We start from the raw sequence: 14,259 nt of genomic DNA on the forward strand, positions 1-14,259 counted from the left end.
CAAAAGCGGCTTGTTATAGACCAATTTCCCTGATAAATTCAGTTGCAAAGGTAGTGGGAGGGATCCTCTTAAACCGGCTGAACACGTGGGCCAAACATAACAGTATAATGACTCCTGTCCAGTATGTATTCAGACCAGGGCACTCTACAACTTCCCAATGCCTGAACTTATATTTAATCAGTGGCAAATATACTCAAGCCAGAGAAGGAACATTATATATGGCCTTTATGGACCTTTCTTCGGCTTTTGATTGTGTCGATAGAAGTAAACTCTGGGAAGTCTTGCAGAACATGGGCGTTGAAAATAACTTGATCAACTTTTTGGCTGACCTCCATAATGACACGCGCGCCAATGTCCGTTACACTAAAGATCTGAAAGTAACGAGAGACTTTAAAATCAACCGGGGGGTCAGGCAGGGCTGTATTTTAGCACCTTTTCTTTTTAATTTATATATAAATGGACTCGAGGAACATCTTTTAAAAACTGACACGGATTAGCCTCGCATTGGAAAAAAGGGCGTGCCTGTTCTGCTATACGCAGACGACGCCGTTCTCATATCCAGAACTGCACTCGGACTTCGAAAATTATTAGGCTCCTTTCTTCAATTTATGACTTCACGTGGCCTGAACATCAACAACTCCAAATCATTTGTTATGATGGTAGGCTCAGGATCAAAAAAACGTTACCCCTTTTCAGTCAATGGGGAAAAAATACCATCTACAAAACCCTTTTCATACCTTGGAGTATTGTTTGATCATAAACTTTCATGGGGCCCTGCCATAAACAAAAAGAAAGGTGAAATACTAAGGACCAACACTGGAATAATGGACTTTGCACGCAAAATGGGTAACACCCCAGTGTCCGCCGTATTGAAGCTTTACCAAGCGAAAAGCATTGCGGTTGCCTGTTACGGAAGCGAACTATGGGGCTTTGCCCCAGTGGATGCCCTTACAACTCTTGAAAATAACTTCCTGAAACAGGTCCTGTGTTTACCAAAAAGCACCACTAACCTCTCCGTCCATGAGGAACTGGGCACACCGCACTTAGGAGATAAAATTGCTGTAAACCCCCTGCTCTGCTGGATGAACTGTTGGATGAATGACTCAATACCATTAACTCACAATATCCTTTTTGAAGCCCTCACCTGGGAAGGGCAACTCAAGATACCCTGGCTGAAATACATTAGAAACTGCCTCAAAGATCTGGGCAGGTTGGATCTTTACTTAACACCTCAGCGTATATCCAAGAAAGACGCTAACTATGTAAAGGATACTTTCCTACTAAATCGACAGCTTGATAGGGAAGAAATCGAGTTGAAGAAGGGCAGTGTAATGAGTCATATCCTAACTAAGACTTGTATACGCTCTGAACCATATCTATCCTGGCACATATCAAGACATGAGCGCTTCCTGTTGAGCAGATTCCATTTTGGTTTATATCACCTGTTGCTAGCTGTACCATGTGGAGCCCATAGAGGTCAAGTTTTGCCACCTTGCGGCTGCGACAACAAGTCTCCGCAAGACCTGGCTCACTTTTTATTCTTGTGCACTTTTTACTCGAGACCACGGAATACATTTTTAAAACCCTTGCTTAAAAAACTGAACTTTGTGCAAATTAAGCCAGCTCTTTTATATCTCCAAATGCTGCACGATGATAGCACTTTATTTACTTGTAACTTTTTAAAAACAGCCCTGAAATTCAGATAAAGTATGGAAGGTTGATCCCCAGTCGAACTGCATTATCCTAGTAATTAAGTCTCAAATAAGTACACTTACAGTGGATCATGTCACCATTTAATCTCTTTGTGATTACCTGTTTTTATTTACTTGTTGTACTTTTTCGATAATGAACTGTATATATATATGTATTTTACATGCTTTTATGACTGCATTTTTGACAGTCGAATAAAGAATTTTGAATTGAATTGAACACTTTATGATCGAAAATTCTCCTCATCACTGGAACATTACATGCAAAGCAAAGCACTCTGGATCGAAGTTATATTTATAAAGTATATAATGTCCCACACATAAAATCTACAAGCAGGTAAGCATCAGAAGAGCCCGCTGGAGCAACTGTGCAGGTTGGGAAAAATTCATAAAGAACGTCGTGTGCTGGTGCTCAGACCTTGCAAGTGCCTCACAAATAAAGAATAATGGGGAAAGTAGACGGAAAACAATACAAGTTGCCGTTTGAAGCACACAAAACGCCCCAAGGACACGCGTGGGAAATAGATGCAGATGCGCCACATCAAAACGACACAGATCAGGCACTTGAGGAGGATGATCTGGAGACAATGCTGGTTTCCATGAAAAGAAGCCTATCCTCAATACAGGCAAAAACGGACAATATGAGCACCAGAAACAACACAAAAAATCAAAAAGTAGGATGGCAGATTGGGCGAAGCAGCGAACAGAAGCTTGATATTTGAAGATGAACAGAACCAACACAAAGAACATCGTACCGAAATGGACAAATTACTCAAGATTATTGCAGCAAAAAATGAAGACCTAGAAACAAGATCCAGGAAAAATAATATACGGATTCTAGGAATTCCTGAGACAACAATGAGTGCTGGTGCCCAAAGTTTGTCTCTGACAGCTGTAGCCAGTGCTGCTGATTCCCAGGGGTGCTCTTTACAAAGCTTCCATTCCATTTAGTGCCTCTTTCATTTCCCACTTGGCACTCTCTGCCTCTTTATCTCAGTCCTGCAGGTTCTTTTTCAACACTGCTTTCTCCCTTTCTCTGTTTTCATTCTCTTCCTTCTTCTTAATTTCTGTCTCTTATTCTAGATCAAACTCTCGTAAATGAAGAATAAGCCCCACCTGAAACCATGACCTAAACTAAGCACTGATTTGGCAGTGCATGGAGTCTGGCGCTGTAAGTGCAGTGCTGGGAGGACAGGAAAGATATGGACTTTTAAGTTTCAACAGAAGAAATCCCAGCACCCCATTTGGAGTCAATAGTGGGCACGAGACAGAATGAGGTAGATGGTTGCCTGGATTTTCTGCGGAAATTTAGCTGTGGAACGATTTACAGCAGTGGTTGATAGTGTAGACCTAGTCTAGAGTCCTTATTGACCTCAGGGTGCTCAGTAATTTTGAATTCACTGGTCATGAGCAAAATTAGAACAGCAGCAGGCTGGTAGTTCTTTCAGTCTCCTCATGAGAGGATGACTGATCCCGATGAGTTAAGCTAAAGGGGATGTACATGTATCCACTGGTTGATGGCTCTGATCTTTCCCTGTGATATCTTAGCACCTTGACGTCCCAGCTGTCTCTGACATGAGTCTTCCTGGTGTGGTTGTAGAATGTGATGTTGAAGAACACAACATCCTGTAGAGTGCCTTGTATAATGACTGGATTCTCTCACTGCACTGGGTCCTTTAGAGGTGCAGTCACCAGAGGATGCCTTTTCTGAAGACTCAGTTCTCTCACGGCACCTGGTCCTTCAGAGATACAGCCTGTCACTGATTTTGAATGGTGAAAATATGGTTAACTCAGGAGCGTCCTTTTTCATGTTGAGATTGAGATCATGAAAATGAGTATGTTTATGTTTATTAGGCAATGAGGCTTAGTTACGAAGTACTGTCTCTGCTGCCAGGTGTGTCGGATTTGGGGCTCTCTTGACATTGATGTGATTCATATTGTATTCTTCTGTATTATTATAATATTTGTGCTTCAAGCCAAGCACGTCCGTTTATACCTTCGGGATCCTTGGGACTGATTCTCTGCTGTGTGTCGCTTCTCTCTAGTTCACCGTGAACTGTGCTTCCATCAGCTCCATGCCTGAGATGGTCATCAACATTGGTGGGGTCCAATTCCCAGTACCGGCCAGCGCCTACATCCAGCAGGTAAGAGCTGACCCGGTACATCTCAGCTCCATGCCTCATGTGGTCATCACCAAAGATGGGGTCCAGAGACTACATCCAGCAGGTAAGAGCCTACCCCGTGCCTCCATCGGCTCCATGCCTCATGTGGTCATCACCAAACATGGAGTCCAGGACATGGTGGGGCCAGCGCCTCAATCCAGCAGGTAAGGGATGACCCCCTGTGCCTCTCTACTCCATGCCTGAGATGGTCATCACTAAACATGGGGTCTACAACACGGTGTGGGTCAGCACCTACATTCAGCAGGTAAGAGCCGACCCCCTGTGCCTCCATCAGCTCCATGCCTCATGTGGTCACCACCAAACATGGGTTCCAGGATTGTTGCAGGCAGCGCCTACATCCAGCAAGTAAGAGCTCCCCCTCCCTATACCTCCATCCAATCCATGGCTGCGATGATCTCCCTCAATGGGGTCCAGCACCTACCTCCATCAAGTAGGAGTCGACTGCCCATGCGCCTGCATCCGCCTCATGCCTGAGAGGGTCAAGACCATCGGTGGAGTCAAGGACCCAGTGTGGACCAGTGCGACCAGTGCCTCCATCCAGCAGGTAGAGATGGGCCACATGTGTAAACCGGCTTGTGAGCGTGTTCAGCTACTGTCCATGCACTGACCGCAAGGCAAGCAATGTAGGTTTACCTAGGGTAGGTTTGGCGAATCAAAGAGCCGGCCCCTGAACCTTGTTCCTGATTTCACCAACATGCTGAGCCTGTAGAGGGCTGTGACCCACCACTCACAGCTGCCCCCATACATGAGGCTTTGTGAGTCCACAGGAGGGTGCTTCCTGCCCTGCCTGCTCCATGGGGAGCCTGTAAAGGGGTGTGCCTCTGGCACTTACCACTGTCCACCCTACCTGTAGAGAGGTGTGCCTCTGACACTTACTAACTCAAGTGCGATAGTATGTAGAGGGGTGTGTCTCTGGGACTTACTCCTGCACTCACTACCTGAAGCGTGGTTAGCCTGTAGTGGGGTGACCCTCTGGCCCTTTTGCCAGCTCATCTTACCTGAAGCATGGTTAGCCAGTAGAGGGGCGTTCCTCTGACACCACAGCCCATCCTACCTGAAGCGCGGTTAGCCTGTAGAGGAGTGGCCTCTGACAGCGCGGCCCACCCTACCTGAGGAGGGTTAGCCTGTAGCGGGGGGGGGTGCTTCTGACACTTACCTCTGCCCACCCTACGTGAGGCACGGCTAGCCTGTAAAGGGGTGAGCCTCAGGCCCTTACGCCTGCTCACCCTACCTGAAGCGCAGTTAGGCTGCACAGGGGTGAGCCTCCGGCACTTTCGCCGGCTCACCGTACCTAAAGCGCGGTTAGTCTGTAGAGGGGTGGCCTCTGGCACACAACTCTGCCCACCAAACACCATTCATCTGTGCCTCTTATCTCTAGTGTGGGTAGAAAGAAACCCCCGCCTCCTCAACAATAGTGCATGGAGGGCTGGAGCACCCAACGCTCTTGAAGTCCCGCCCCTTCCGCTTCCGCTGCAGAGTCGCTAACTTGGGGGGGGGGGGGGAAACATGATGGGAAAGACCTTATCCTAGTAAATGATTCCTCCCTGCCACAGGTGCGAAAAACCTATGGAATGAAACTGTCAAAGTATTACATTATCCTCTGCGCAAGAGGGGTGGGAGAAACACCAGGACACAGTGACTGACAGACATCAGGACACAGTGACTGACAGACACCAGGACACAGTGACTCACAGACACCAGGGCACAGTGACTCACAGACACCAGGGCACAGTGACTGACAGACAACAGGACACAGTGACTGACAGACACCAGGGCACAGTGACTCACAGACACCAGGGCACAGTGACTGAGAGACACCAGGGTACAGTGACTGATAGACACCAGGATAGAGTGACTGAGAGACACCAGGACACAGTGACTGAATGACACCAGGAAAGAGTGAAGGAGAGACACCAGGACTCAGTGACTGAGAGACACCAGGGCAAAGTGACTGAGAGACACCAGGACACAGTGACTGACAGACACCAGGAAAGAGTGACTGAGAGACACCAGGGCACAGTGACTGACAGACACCAGGGCACAGTGACTGAATGACACCAGGGCACATTAACGAAGATGACACCTGGGCACAATGACTGATAGACACCAGGACACAGTGACTGACAGACACCAGGACACAGTGACTGACAGACACCAGGACACAGTGACTGACAGACACCAGGGCACAGTGACTGAGAGTCACCAGGGCACAGTGACTGAGAGACACCAGGAAAGCGTGACTGAGATACACCAGGACACAGTGACTGACAGACAACAGGAAAGAGTGACTGAGAGACACTAGGGCACAGTGACTGACAGACACCAGGACACAGTGACTGACAGACACCAAGACACAGTGACTGAAAGACACCAGGGCACAGTGACTGAGAGACACCAGGGCACAGTGACTGACAGACACCAGGGCACAGTGACTCACAGACACCAGGGCACAGTGACTCACAGATACCAGTACACAGTGACTGACAGACACCAGGAAAGAGTGACTGAGAGACACCAGGATAGAATGACTGAGATACACCAGGACAGAGTGACTGAGAGACACCAGGAAAGAGTGACTTAGAGACACCAGGATAAAGTGACTGACAGACACCAGGAAAGAGTGACTGAGAGACACCAGGGCACAGTGACTGACAGACACCAGGACACAGTGACTGATAGACACAAGGACACAGTGACTGACAGACACCAGGGCACAGTGACTGAGAGACACCAGGACACAGTGACTGACAGACACCAGGAAAGAGTGACTGAGAGACACCAGGGCACAGTGACTGACAGCCCAGGAAAGAGTGACTGAGAGACACCAGGACACAGTGACTGAGAGACACCAAGAAAGAGTGACTGAGAGACACCAGGGCACAGTGACTGACAGACACCAGGAAAGAGTGACTGAGAGACACCAGGACACAGTGACTGAGAGACAACAGGGCAGAGTCACTGAGAGACACCAGGACACAGTGATTGACAGACACCAGGAAAGAGTGACTGAGAAACACCAGGGCACAGTGACTGACAGACACCATGACATAGTGACTGACAGACACCAGGGCACAGTGACTGAGAGACACCAGGGTAGAGTGACTGAGAGACACCAGGACACAGTGACTGACAGACACCAGGGCACAGTGACTGAGAGACACCAGGGCACAGTGACTTAGAGACACCAGGAAATAGTGACTGAGATACACCAGGACACAGTGACTGATAGACACCAGGGCAGAGTGACTGAGAGACACCAGGACACAGTGACTGACAGACACCAGGAAAGAGTGACTGAGAGACACCAGGGCACAGTGACTGACAGACACCAGGACACAGTGACTGACAGACACCAGGACACAGTGACTTAGAGACACCGGGACATAGTGACTGACAGACACCAGGACACAGTGACTGAATGACACCAGGGCACCTTGACTGAGAGACACCAGGGCAGAGTGACTGACAGACACCAGGACACAGTGACTGACAGACACCAGGACACAGTGACTGACAGGCACCAGGGCACAGTGACTGAAAGACGGCAGGAAAGAGTGACTGAGAGACACCAGGACACAGTGACTGAATGACACCAGGAAAGAGTGACCGAGAGATACCAGGGCAGAGTGACTGAGAGACACCGGGATAGATTGACTAAGATGAACCAGGATAGAGTGACTGAGAGACAGTGGGATGGAGTGACTGAGAGACACCAGGAAAGAGTGAATGAGAGACACCAGGATAGAGTGACTGAGAGACACCAGGGCAGAGTGACTGCGAGACACCGGGATAGAGTGAATGAGAGACACCAGGATAGAGTGACTGAGAGACACCAGGGCAGAGTGACTGAGAGACACCAGGCTAGAGTGACTAAGAGACACCAGGGCAGAGTGACTGAGAGACACCGGGAGAGAGTGAATGAGAGACACCAGGAAAGAGTGAATGAGAGACACCAGGATAGAGTGAGTGAGAGACACCAGGGCAGAGTGACTGCGAGACACCGGGATAGAGTGAATGAGAGACACCAGGATAGAGTGACTGAGAGAAACCAGGGCAGAGTGACTGAGAGACACCAGGCTAGAGTGACTAAGAGACACCAGGGCAGAGTGACTGAGAGACACCAGGAGAGAGTGAATGAGAGACACCGGGATAGAGTGACTGAGAGACACTGGGATGGAGTGACTGAGAGACACCAGGAACGAGTGACTGAGATACACCAGGATAGAGTGACTGAGAGACACCAGTGCACAGTGACTGGCAGATACCGGGCCACAGTGACTGAGAAACACCAGGATAGAATGACTGAGATACACCAGGATAGAGTGACTGAGAGACACCAGGAAAGAGTGACTGAGAGACACCAGGATAGAGTGACTGAGAGACACCAGGGCACAGTGACTGTTAGACGGGGACCCGGAGGGTCGGCCGAGTACAGGGGGAGAGGTCTCCGGTCAGGACCTCTGCGGCGATCGTACAGACAAGTAACTTCCCCCCCCACAAATGGACACCACACAAGGATGCGATCTGCACACTTTATATAGGATTCTTGAGGCAAGGTTATCAACGATACAGTGGGGGCAGGACACGAGGATCCTCCCAATTCTAGTCTCTGTAGGGTAAGGGGTAGGGGGACAGTCTTGGTACCGGTGCGGTACAGGGGCGGCCAGAAGGAGCTCACAATCCTCGAGCTCAGGTGTCTGCAAGGTCGGGCCGCGGCAGCGCCAGCAGGCTTGGATGATAGTTCTCAGCAAGGAGGGCCGTGGCAGCGCCAGCAGGCTAGGATGAAAGTTCTCGGCAAGGAGGGTGGCGGCAGCGCCAGCAGGCTAGGATGATAGTTCTCGACAAGGAGGGCCGCGGCAGCGCCAGCAGGCTAGGATGACTTCACGTTGCAGAAGGCCGCGGCAGCGCCAGCAGGCAAGAGCGATGGTTCACAAGGATGGCCGCGGCAGCGCCAGCAGGTCTCGACGAAGATGCACGTTGCAGAGGGCCGCGGCAGCGCCAGCAGGCTTCGGGGATGGTTCACAAGGCAAGGCTGCGGCAGCGCCAGCAGTCCGTCAGGGATGAGTTCTTCAAGGTGTCTCTCCACTCCAGGATACAACTGCCTTCCTGCTCTGGAGCTGCCCCAGTTATAGGTCTGGTCTCCTTTGATGTCTGGACCCTCGCGCTTGGAGGTCGGGAGGTCCGGGATGGGGGAGTCCAGACACCCAGCAGGGGGGTGGAGCCAGCTCCCGGGGAGGCCGGGGGCGATCGGCACCTGGCGGGGGAGAGCCATCGACACTCCTTTCTCCCATTGACCTGCCAAGTGGTCTCTTCACCTCCTGGGTGGATGGTGGTGCCTCGATGTCGGGGCCTGGCCAGGCCCAGGGTTGGGGTCGCGCCGAGGCCACGCGGCCTCGTGATGCAGTGTCCCAAGATGGAGGCCGGGCCGGGCAATGGTGCTGGTGGGGACCCGGGTCAGCCGATGCCGGGATGTTCGGGAGCAGGCGTCCCGTTGGGGACGGGTTGCGGGTTGCCTCGGTGGGTTGCCGGGAGGGTTCTCTCTTGGGACCCAGGGAGAGCCGGCGTCCGGGCCTTATCATGCGGGGAGGGAGCGGGCCGTTCATGAGGCCTGTCCAACATGCGTCCCCCCCAGCTGATGGCAGGGAGAGTCACCCATCCTCTTGGGTACTCTCCGCGCCGAGGCGGAAAAAGCGTGGCCAGGACGATGCTCCACAGTGAAGTCCATCCCCTGCAAGGAGATGGACCATCGCAACAGTTTTGGGTTCTCCCCCCGCATCTGCATTAGCCATTGTAGGGGTCTGTGGTCTGTCTGCACCCTGAAATGGGTACCGAAGAGGTAGGGCCGGAGTTTCTTGAGGGCCCACACCACTGCAAAGGCCTCCCACTCGATGGTGCTCCAGCGCTGTTCTCGAGCCAGCAGGCGTCGGCTGATGAAGGCCACTGGCTGATCGACTCCCTCGGCGTTGAGTTGAGAGAGGGCTGCCCCAACGCCATGATCTGAGGCGTCCGTCTGGACTATGAATTCCCGGCTGTAGTCGGGGGCCTGGAGCACGGGGGGGGGGGGTGCACATGGCGGTCTTCAACTTCTCGAAGGCCGCTTGACAGTCCGGAGTCCAGTTGACTGTTTTGGGGCTTTCTTGGATGTGAGTTCTGTGAGGGGCCCCACAATGCTGCCATAGTCCTTCACAAACCGCCGGTAGTATCCGGTGAGCCCCAGGAAGGCTCGGACCTCGGTTTGGGTGACAGGTGGCTGCCAGGACTGGATGGCAGCGATCTTGAGCTGAAGGGGGGCCACCAGACCGCTCCCCACTTGGTGTCCGAGGTAGGTCACGGACCCGTGGCCAATCTGGCATTTGCCGGCTTTGATGGTGAGGCCGGCCTGCTGGAAGGCGTGCAGGACTTCTTGGAGGTGGTGAAGGTGGTCTGCCCAGTGGCGACTGTACAAAGCGATATCGTCCAGGTAGGCGGCGCTGAATTCTTCGAGGCCTGCCAGTACCTGGTTCACGAGTCGTTGGAAGGTAGCTGGAGCGTTTTTCATGACGAATGGCATCACTTTGAAGTGGTAGTGGCCATCCGGGGTAGAGAAGGCGGATCGTTCTTGGGCCCTGGGGGTGAGGCCGATTTGCCAGTAGCCCGCTGTTAGATGGAAGATGCTCAGGTAGTGGGCAGCCCCCATGCGGTCAACCAGCTCATCCGCCCAGGGAATGGGGTGAGCGTTGGTTCCGGTAATGGCGTTCAGGCCCCGATAGTCCACACAGAACCGGAGCTCGGGGGCAACGCCCGGGGCGGCAGCCTTGGGGACTAGTACGACTGGGCTGGCCCAGGGGCTGTCGGAGGGCTCGATTACTCCTAGAGCCAGCATTTTGGTGACTTCGTTCTGGATGCAGGAGCACACCCGATCTGGCACTCGGTACGCCCTGTGTCGAATGGGTGGACTATCCCCGGTGTCCACGTCATGAAGGCACCACGGGGTGACCCCGAGGGTGAGGGAGAACAGGTTTGCAAATTGTAGCAGGAGAGCTCGACAGTCTTGGCGTTGCTCCGGGGACAAGGCATCGGAGAGTCTGACCCCTTCCACCGAGCCATCTTTTTCACGGGTCCTCAGTAGGTCAGGGAGGGGCTCAGAGTCTTCTTCCATCCCACTATCTGTCGCCATCAGTAGGGTGAGTTCCGAGCGTACGAAGTGGGGTTTGAGTCTGTTGGTGTGGAGGACTCGTAGGGGGTTCCGGGAGGACTCCATGTCTATTAGGTAGGTGACAGGGCCCTTGCGCTCGATCACCTTGAAGGGTCCTGTCCATTTGTCCTGCAGGGCACAGGGCTCGACTGGAGACATCACCCAGACTTGTTGGCCTGGTTCGAACTCGATGGAGGAGGCATGCTGATCGTACCATTTCTTCATGTCCTCCTGACTGGCCTCCAGGTTGGCTTTGGCGAGTTCCCTGAATCGCCGGGTCTGGTTGCGGAGGGTCAGGAGATACTTATATACATCTGGAGGAGCCTTCTGGGGGGCCATCTCCCAACCTTCCTTGACCAGGCTGAGGGGGCCCCGGACGGGGTGTCCGTACAGGAGCTCAAAGGGGCTGAAGCCGAGGGATTTCTGGGGAACTTCTCGATAGGCGAAGACGAGGCACGGGAGCAGCACGTCCCATTGGCGACGTAGGGGTTCTTCTAGACCCATGATCATTCCCTTGAGAGTGAGGTTAAACCGCTCGACCAGTCCATTTCCTTGCGGGTGATACGGGGTCGTGAATCTGTAGGTGACCCCGCACTGTTGCCAGAGAGACCTCATGTACTTCAAGATAAAGTTCATGCCCCTGTCGCTGACGACTTCCCGGGGGAAGCCCACTCGAGAGAAGATCCCCATCAAGGCTCGGCCTACCACGGGTGCTGTCACGGTCGGAAGAGGAACGGCCTCGGGATAGCGGGTGGCGTGGTCCACCAGGACTAGGATGAACCAGTGCCCCTGTGCCGTTCGGGGGTCCAGGGGCCCCACAATGTCTATTCCCACCCGTTCGAACGGGTGGTGACGACGTGAAAGGGTTGCAAGGGTGCTTTGATCTTTCGGCAGCACTTCCCGCTGGCCTGGCAGGTGGGGCAGGCCCGGCAGTGGTTGGAGACATCATTTCGCATTTTGGGCCAGTAGAAGTGAGTTTCTAGGCGGTTGTACGTTTTGTCTTGCCCCAGTTGCCCAGCAAGGGGGACATCGTGTGCCAAGTTCAAAAGGAAGTCTCTGAAGCGGAGCGGCACCACCAGCACCCGACTGGCCCCCAGTTCAGCAATTCTTTGCTCACTGTAGAGCGGGTCATTGTCCCAATAAATCCAGTGGGTCCCGGAGGTGTCACCTGCGCTCTGGGCGAGGGCTTGCTGCCGGAGTCCCTCGAGGGAGGGACAGGTCCTCTGCTCTTGTCGGAACTGTTCCTGGGTGGGACCACCCTCTTGACGCCACTGGGCCAGTTCGGGAAGGTCCTGGAGTTGAACGGGCCCTTCTTCGTTTTGCTCTGTGGGATTGGCTCTTAGGGCGGCTCCCTCCGTGACGATCGGGGGAGGAGGTTCTGGCCATTCGGGTTCTTCGGGACTGGGGATGGCACGGGTGGCCATGGACCGGGTCGTTATGCAGGCCCATTCAGGGAGGCCCAACATCCCCAGGTGCTCTCTTCTTTCGACGGCTGCCCAGGGGGAACTTTCGAGGTCGTTCCCCAGGAGGCAGTCCACTGGTGCATCAGTCACCTTCAGCATTCCGGATACTCCTCCCCACTCGAAGGGGACGCAGGCCATCCGACACAGGCTTTCTGAGTTGTCGGCTGATCGGACGGGGCAAAGGATGTTCGGCAAGATCTGATCCGGGGTCACCAGATGACAGCGGACTGCCGTCACACTGGCCCCGGTGTCGCGTAGGGCTTCAGCCCGGCGTCCATTAATGTTGACCCACTGGCTGTATTTCCGCATATTGGCGGGTAGGGGGCCCGCGGAATCATGTCTCTTTCCCCTAGGCAGACCAGGGACATGGCGGCTGGTTCCCACTCGGGCTGGTCGGCCTCGTACTCTTCAGGATCTTCTGGGGTTTGCTCTTCCCCCAGGGAGGCGGCAGCGACCTGGCGGGGCATAGGGTTCTGGTTCTTCGGGCAATTAGGGTCGTTGGCGTAGTGGCCGGGTCGCTGGCATCGGTGGCAAATAACGTTGGCTTGGAACCCTGGACGCATCGGGGGGTTTCCCCTGCCGGCCGGGGGCGGGGTGTTGCTGGCGGGAGCCACCGGGACGGCGTCTCTGCCCCGACCCTGGCCTCCTCCTCCCCCTCGGGGGCGATGGGGTCCTTGGTTGGTTCTGTTCGGTTCGCTGGGCCCGTTTCGGGCAACTCGGGTGCTTTCCCATCGGTCAGCTTCGGCGGCGAGTTGCCGGGGTTTAGTCAGTTTACTGTCGAGGAGGTGCTGCCTGAGCTCGACGAAGCAGTTGTTAGAAAGGTGCTCCCACACAATAAGATCAAAGAGTTGCTCGTAAGTGGTCACCTTGCTGCCCTTGATCCACCCCTCGAATGCTCGGCTGAAAAAGTTCACGTACTCTACCCAAGTTGTACCCGGGATCCGTTTGCAGTCGCGGAGGAGGGCGGCTTTCATGTGGTCGTAAGAGGTCATCTGATGGTCAGCAGCAGGGCGTCTCGTCCTCCGTTGGCAAACCTCCCCCATAACCCGGCTCCCCAGTCGCTTCGGGGAGTTCGTGGGAGGTCATGGCTACCTCATAGGCTTTGAACCATTGCTGGATATCGTTGTTCCGGTAATACTCTCTGACGACATCCTTGGGGATGTGGACTTTCGGGTCTGTAGTGACAGGAGTGTTCGGACGCTCGGGAACCCCGAGATCTTTCTTCTGTTTCCGAAGCTCTATTTCTTTTAGGTTGCGCTCATGTTCGTAGGCTAGCTTTTTCTCTTCTAACTCTCTCTGTCTCTGTTTCTCTTCCCGCTCCTCTCGGAGCCGCAAGTGTTCCAAGGTTATTTTTTGTTCCGCCAATTTCAGTTCTCCATCCAAATGAAGTCGAGCCTGCTCCAATTCATGGAGCCTGCTTTTTTCCCGTTCTCGGATCTCCTCTCGGGAGAGACCCGATCTTCTTTCTTCCGTCGGAGTGGTGTTCGTTTCCGGTGCCTCGAGGTTTTGGTTTTGGGGTACGGCCGTACCCGTCTCCGCCCAAGATTCCAGGGCCTTTTTGAAGTCTTCTTTCGTGCTCAGTCCTGTGGTAGCAATGCCTAGTTCTATGCAGAATTGCTTTAGTTCTCTGTGGTTGTACTATTCTAGTTTCTCCATCTGGAATTTTTCTGTGGTTCCGCTCTCTTTTGTTGTCATTGTGGTTGTGTCGTGGGGTGAGTTACTCTCTGTAC

At 53.4% G+C, this 14,259-nt stretch overlaps 1 protein-coding gene across 1 annotated transcript in view; it reads left to right on the forward strand.

Moving 5' to 3' along the window:
* The window catches only part of LOC147725236 (pepsin A-like), a 186,999-nt gene that overhangs the window by 149,626 nt on the left and 23,114 nt on the right, over window positions 1-14,259 (forward strand). The window contains exon 8 of the mRNA XM_086966552.1: window positions 3,755-3,853. Within this exon, the coding sequence (XP_086822678.1) occupies window positions 3,755-3,853 (99 nt within the window). The remainder of the gene's footprint in view (window positions 1-3,754; window positions 3,854-14,259) is intronic.

The sequence above is a fragment of the Lissotriton vulgaris genome, chromosome 4_1, assembly GCF_964263255.1.
Source record: "Lissotriton vulgaris chromosome 4_1, aLisVul1.2, whole genome shotgun sequence".
Lineage (NCBI taxonomy): Eukaryota > Metazoa > Chordata > Amphibia > Caudata > Salamandridae > Lissotriton > Lissotriton vulgaris.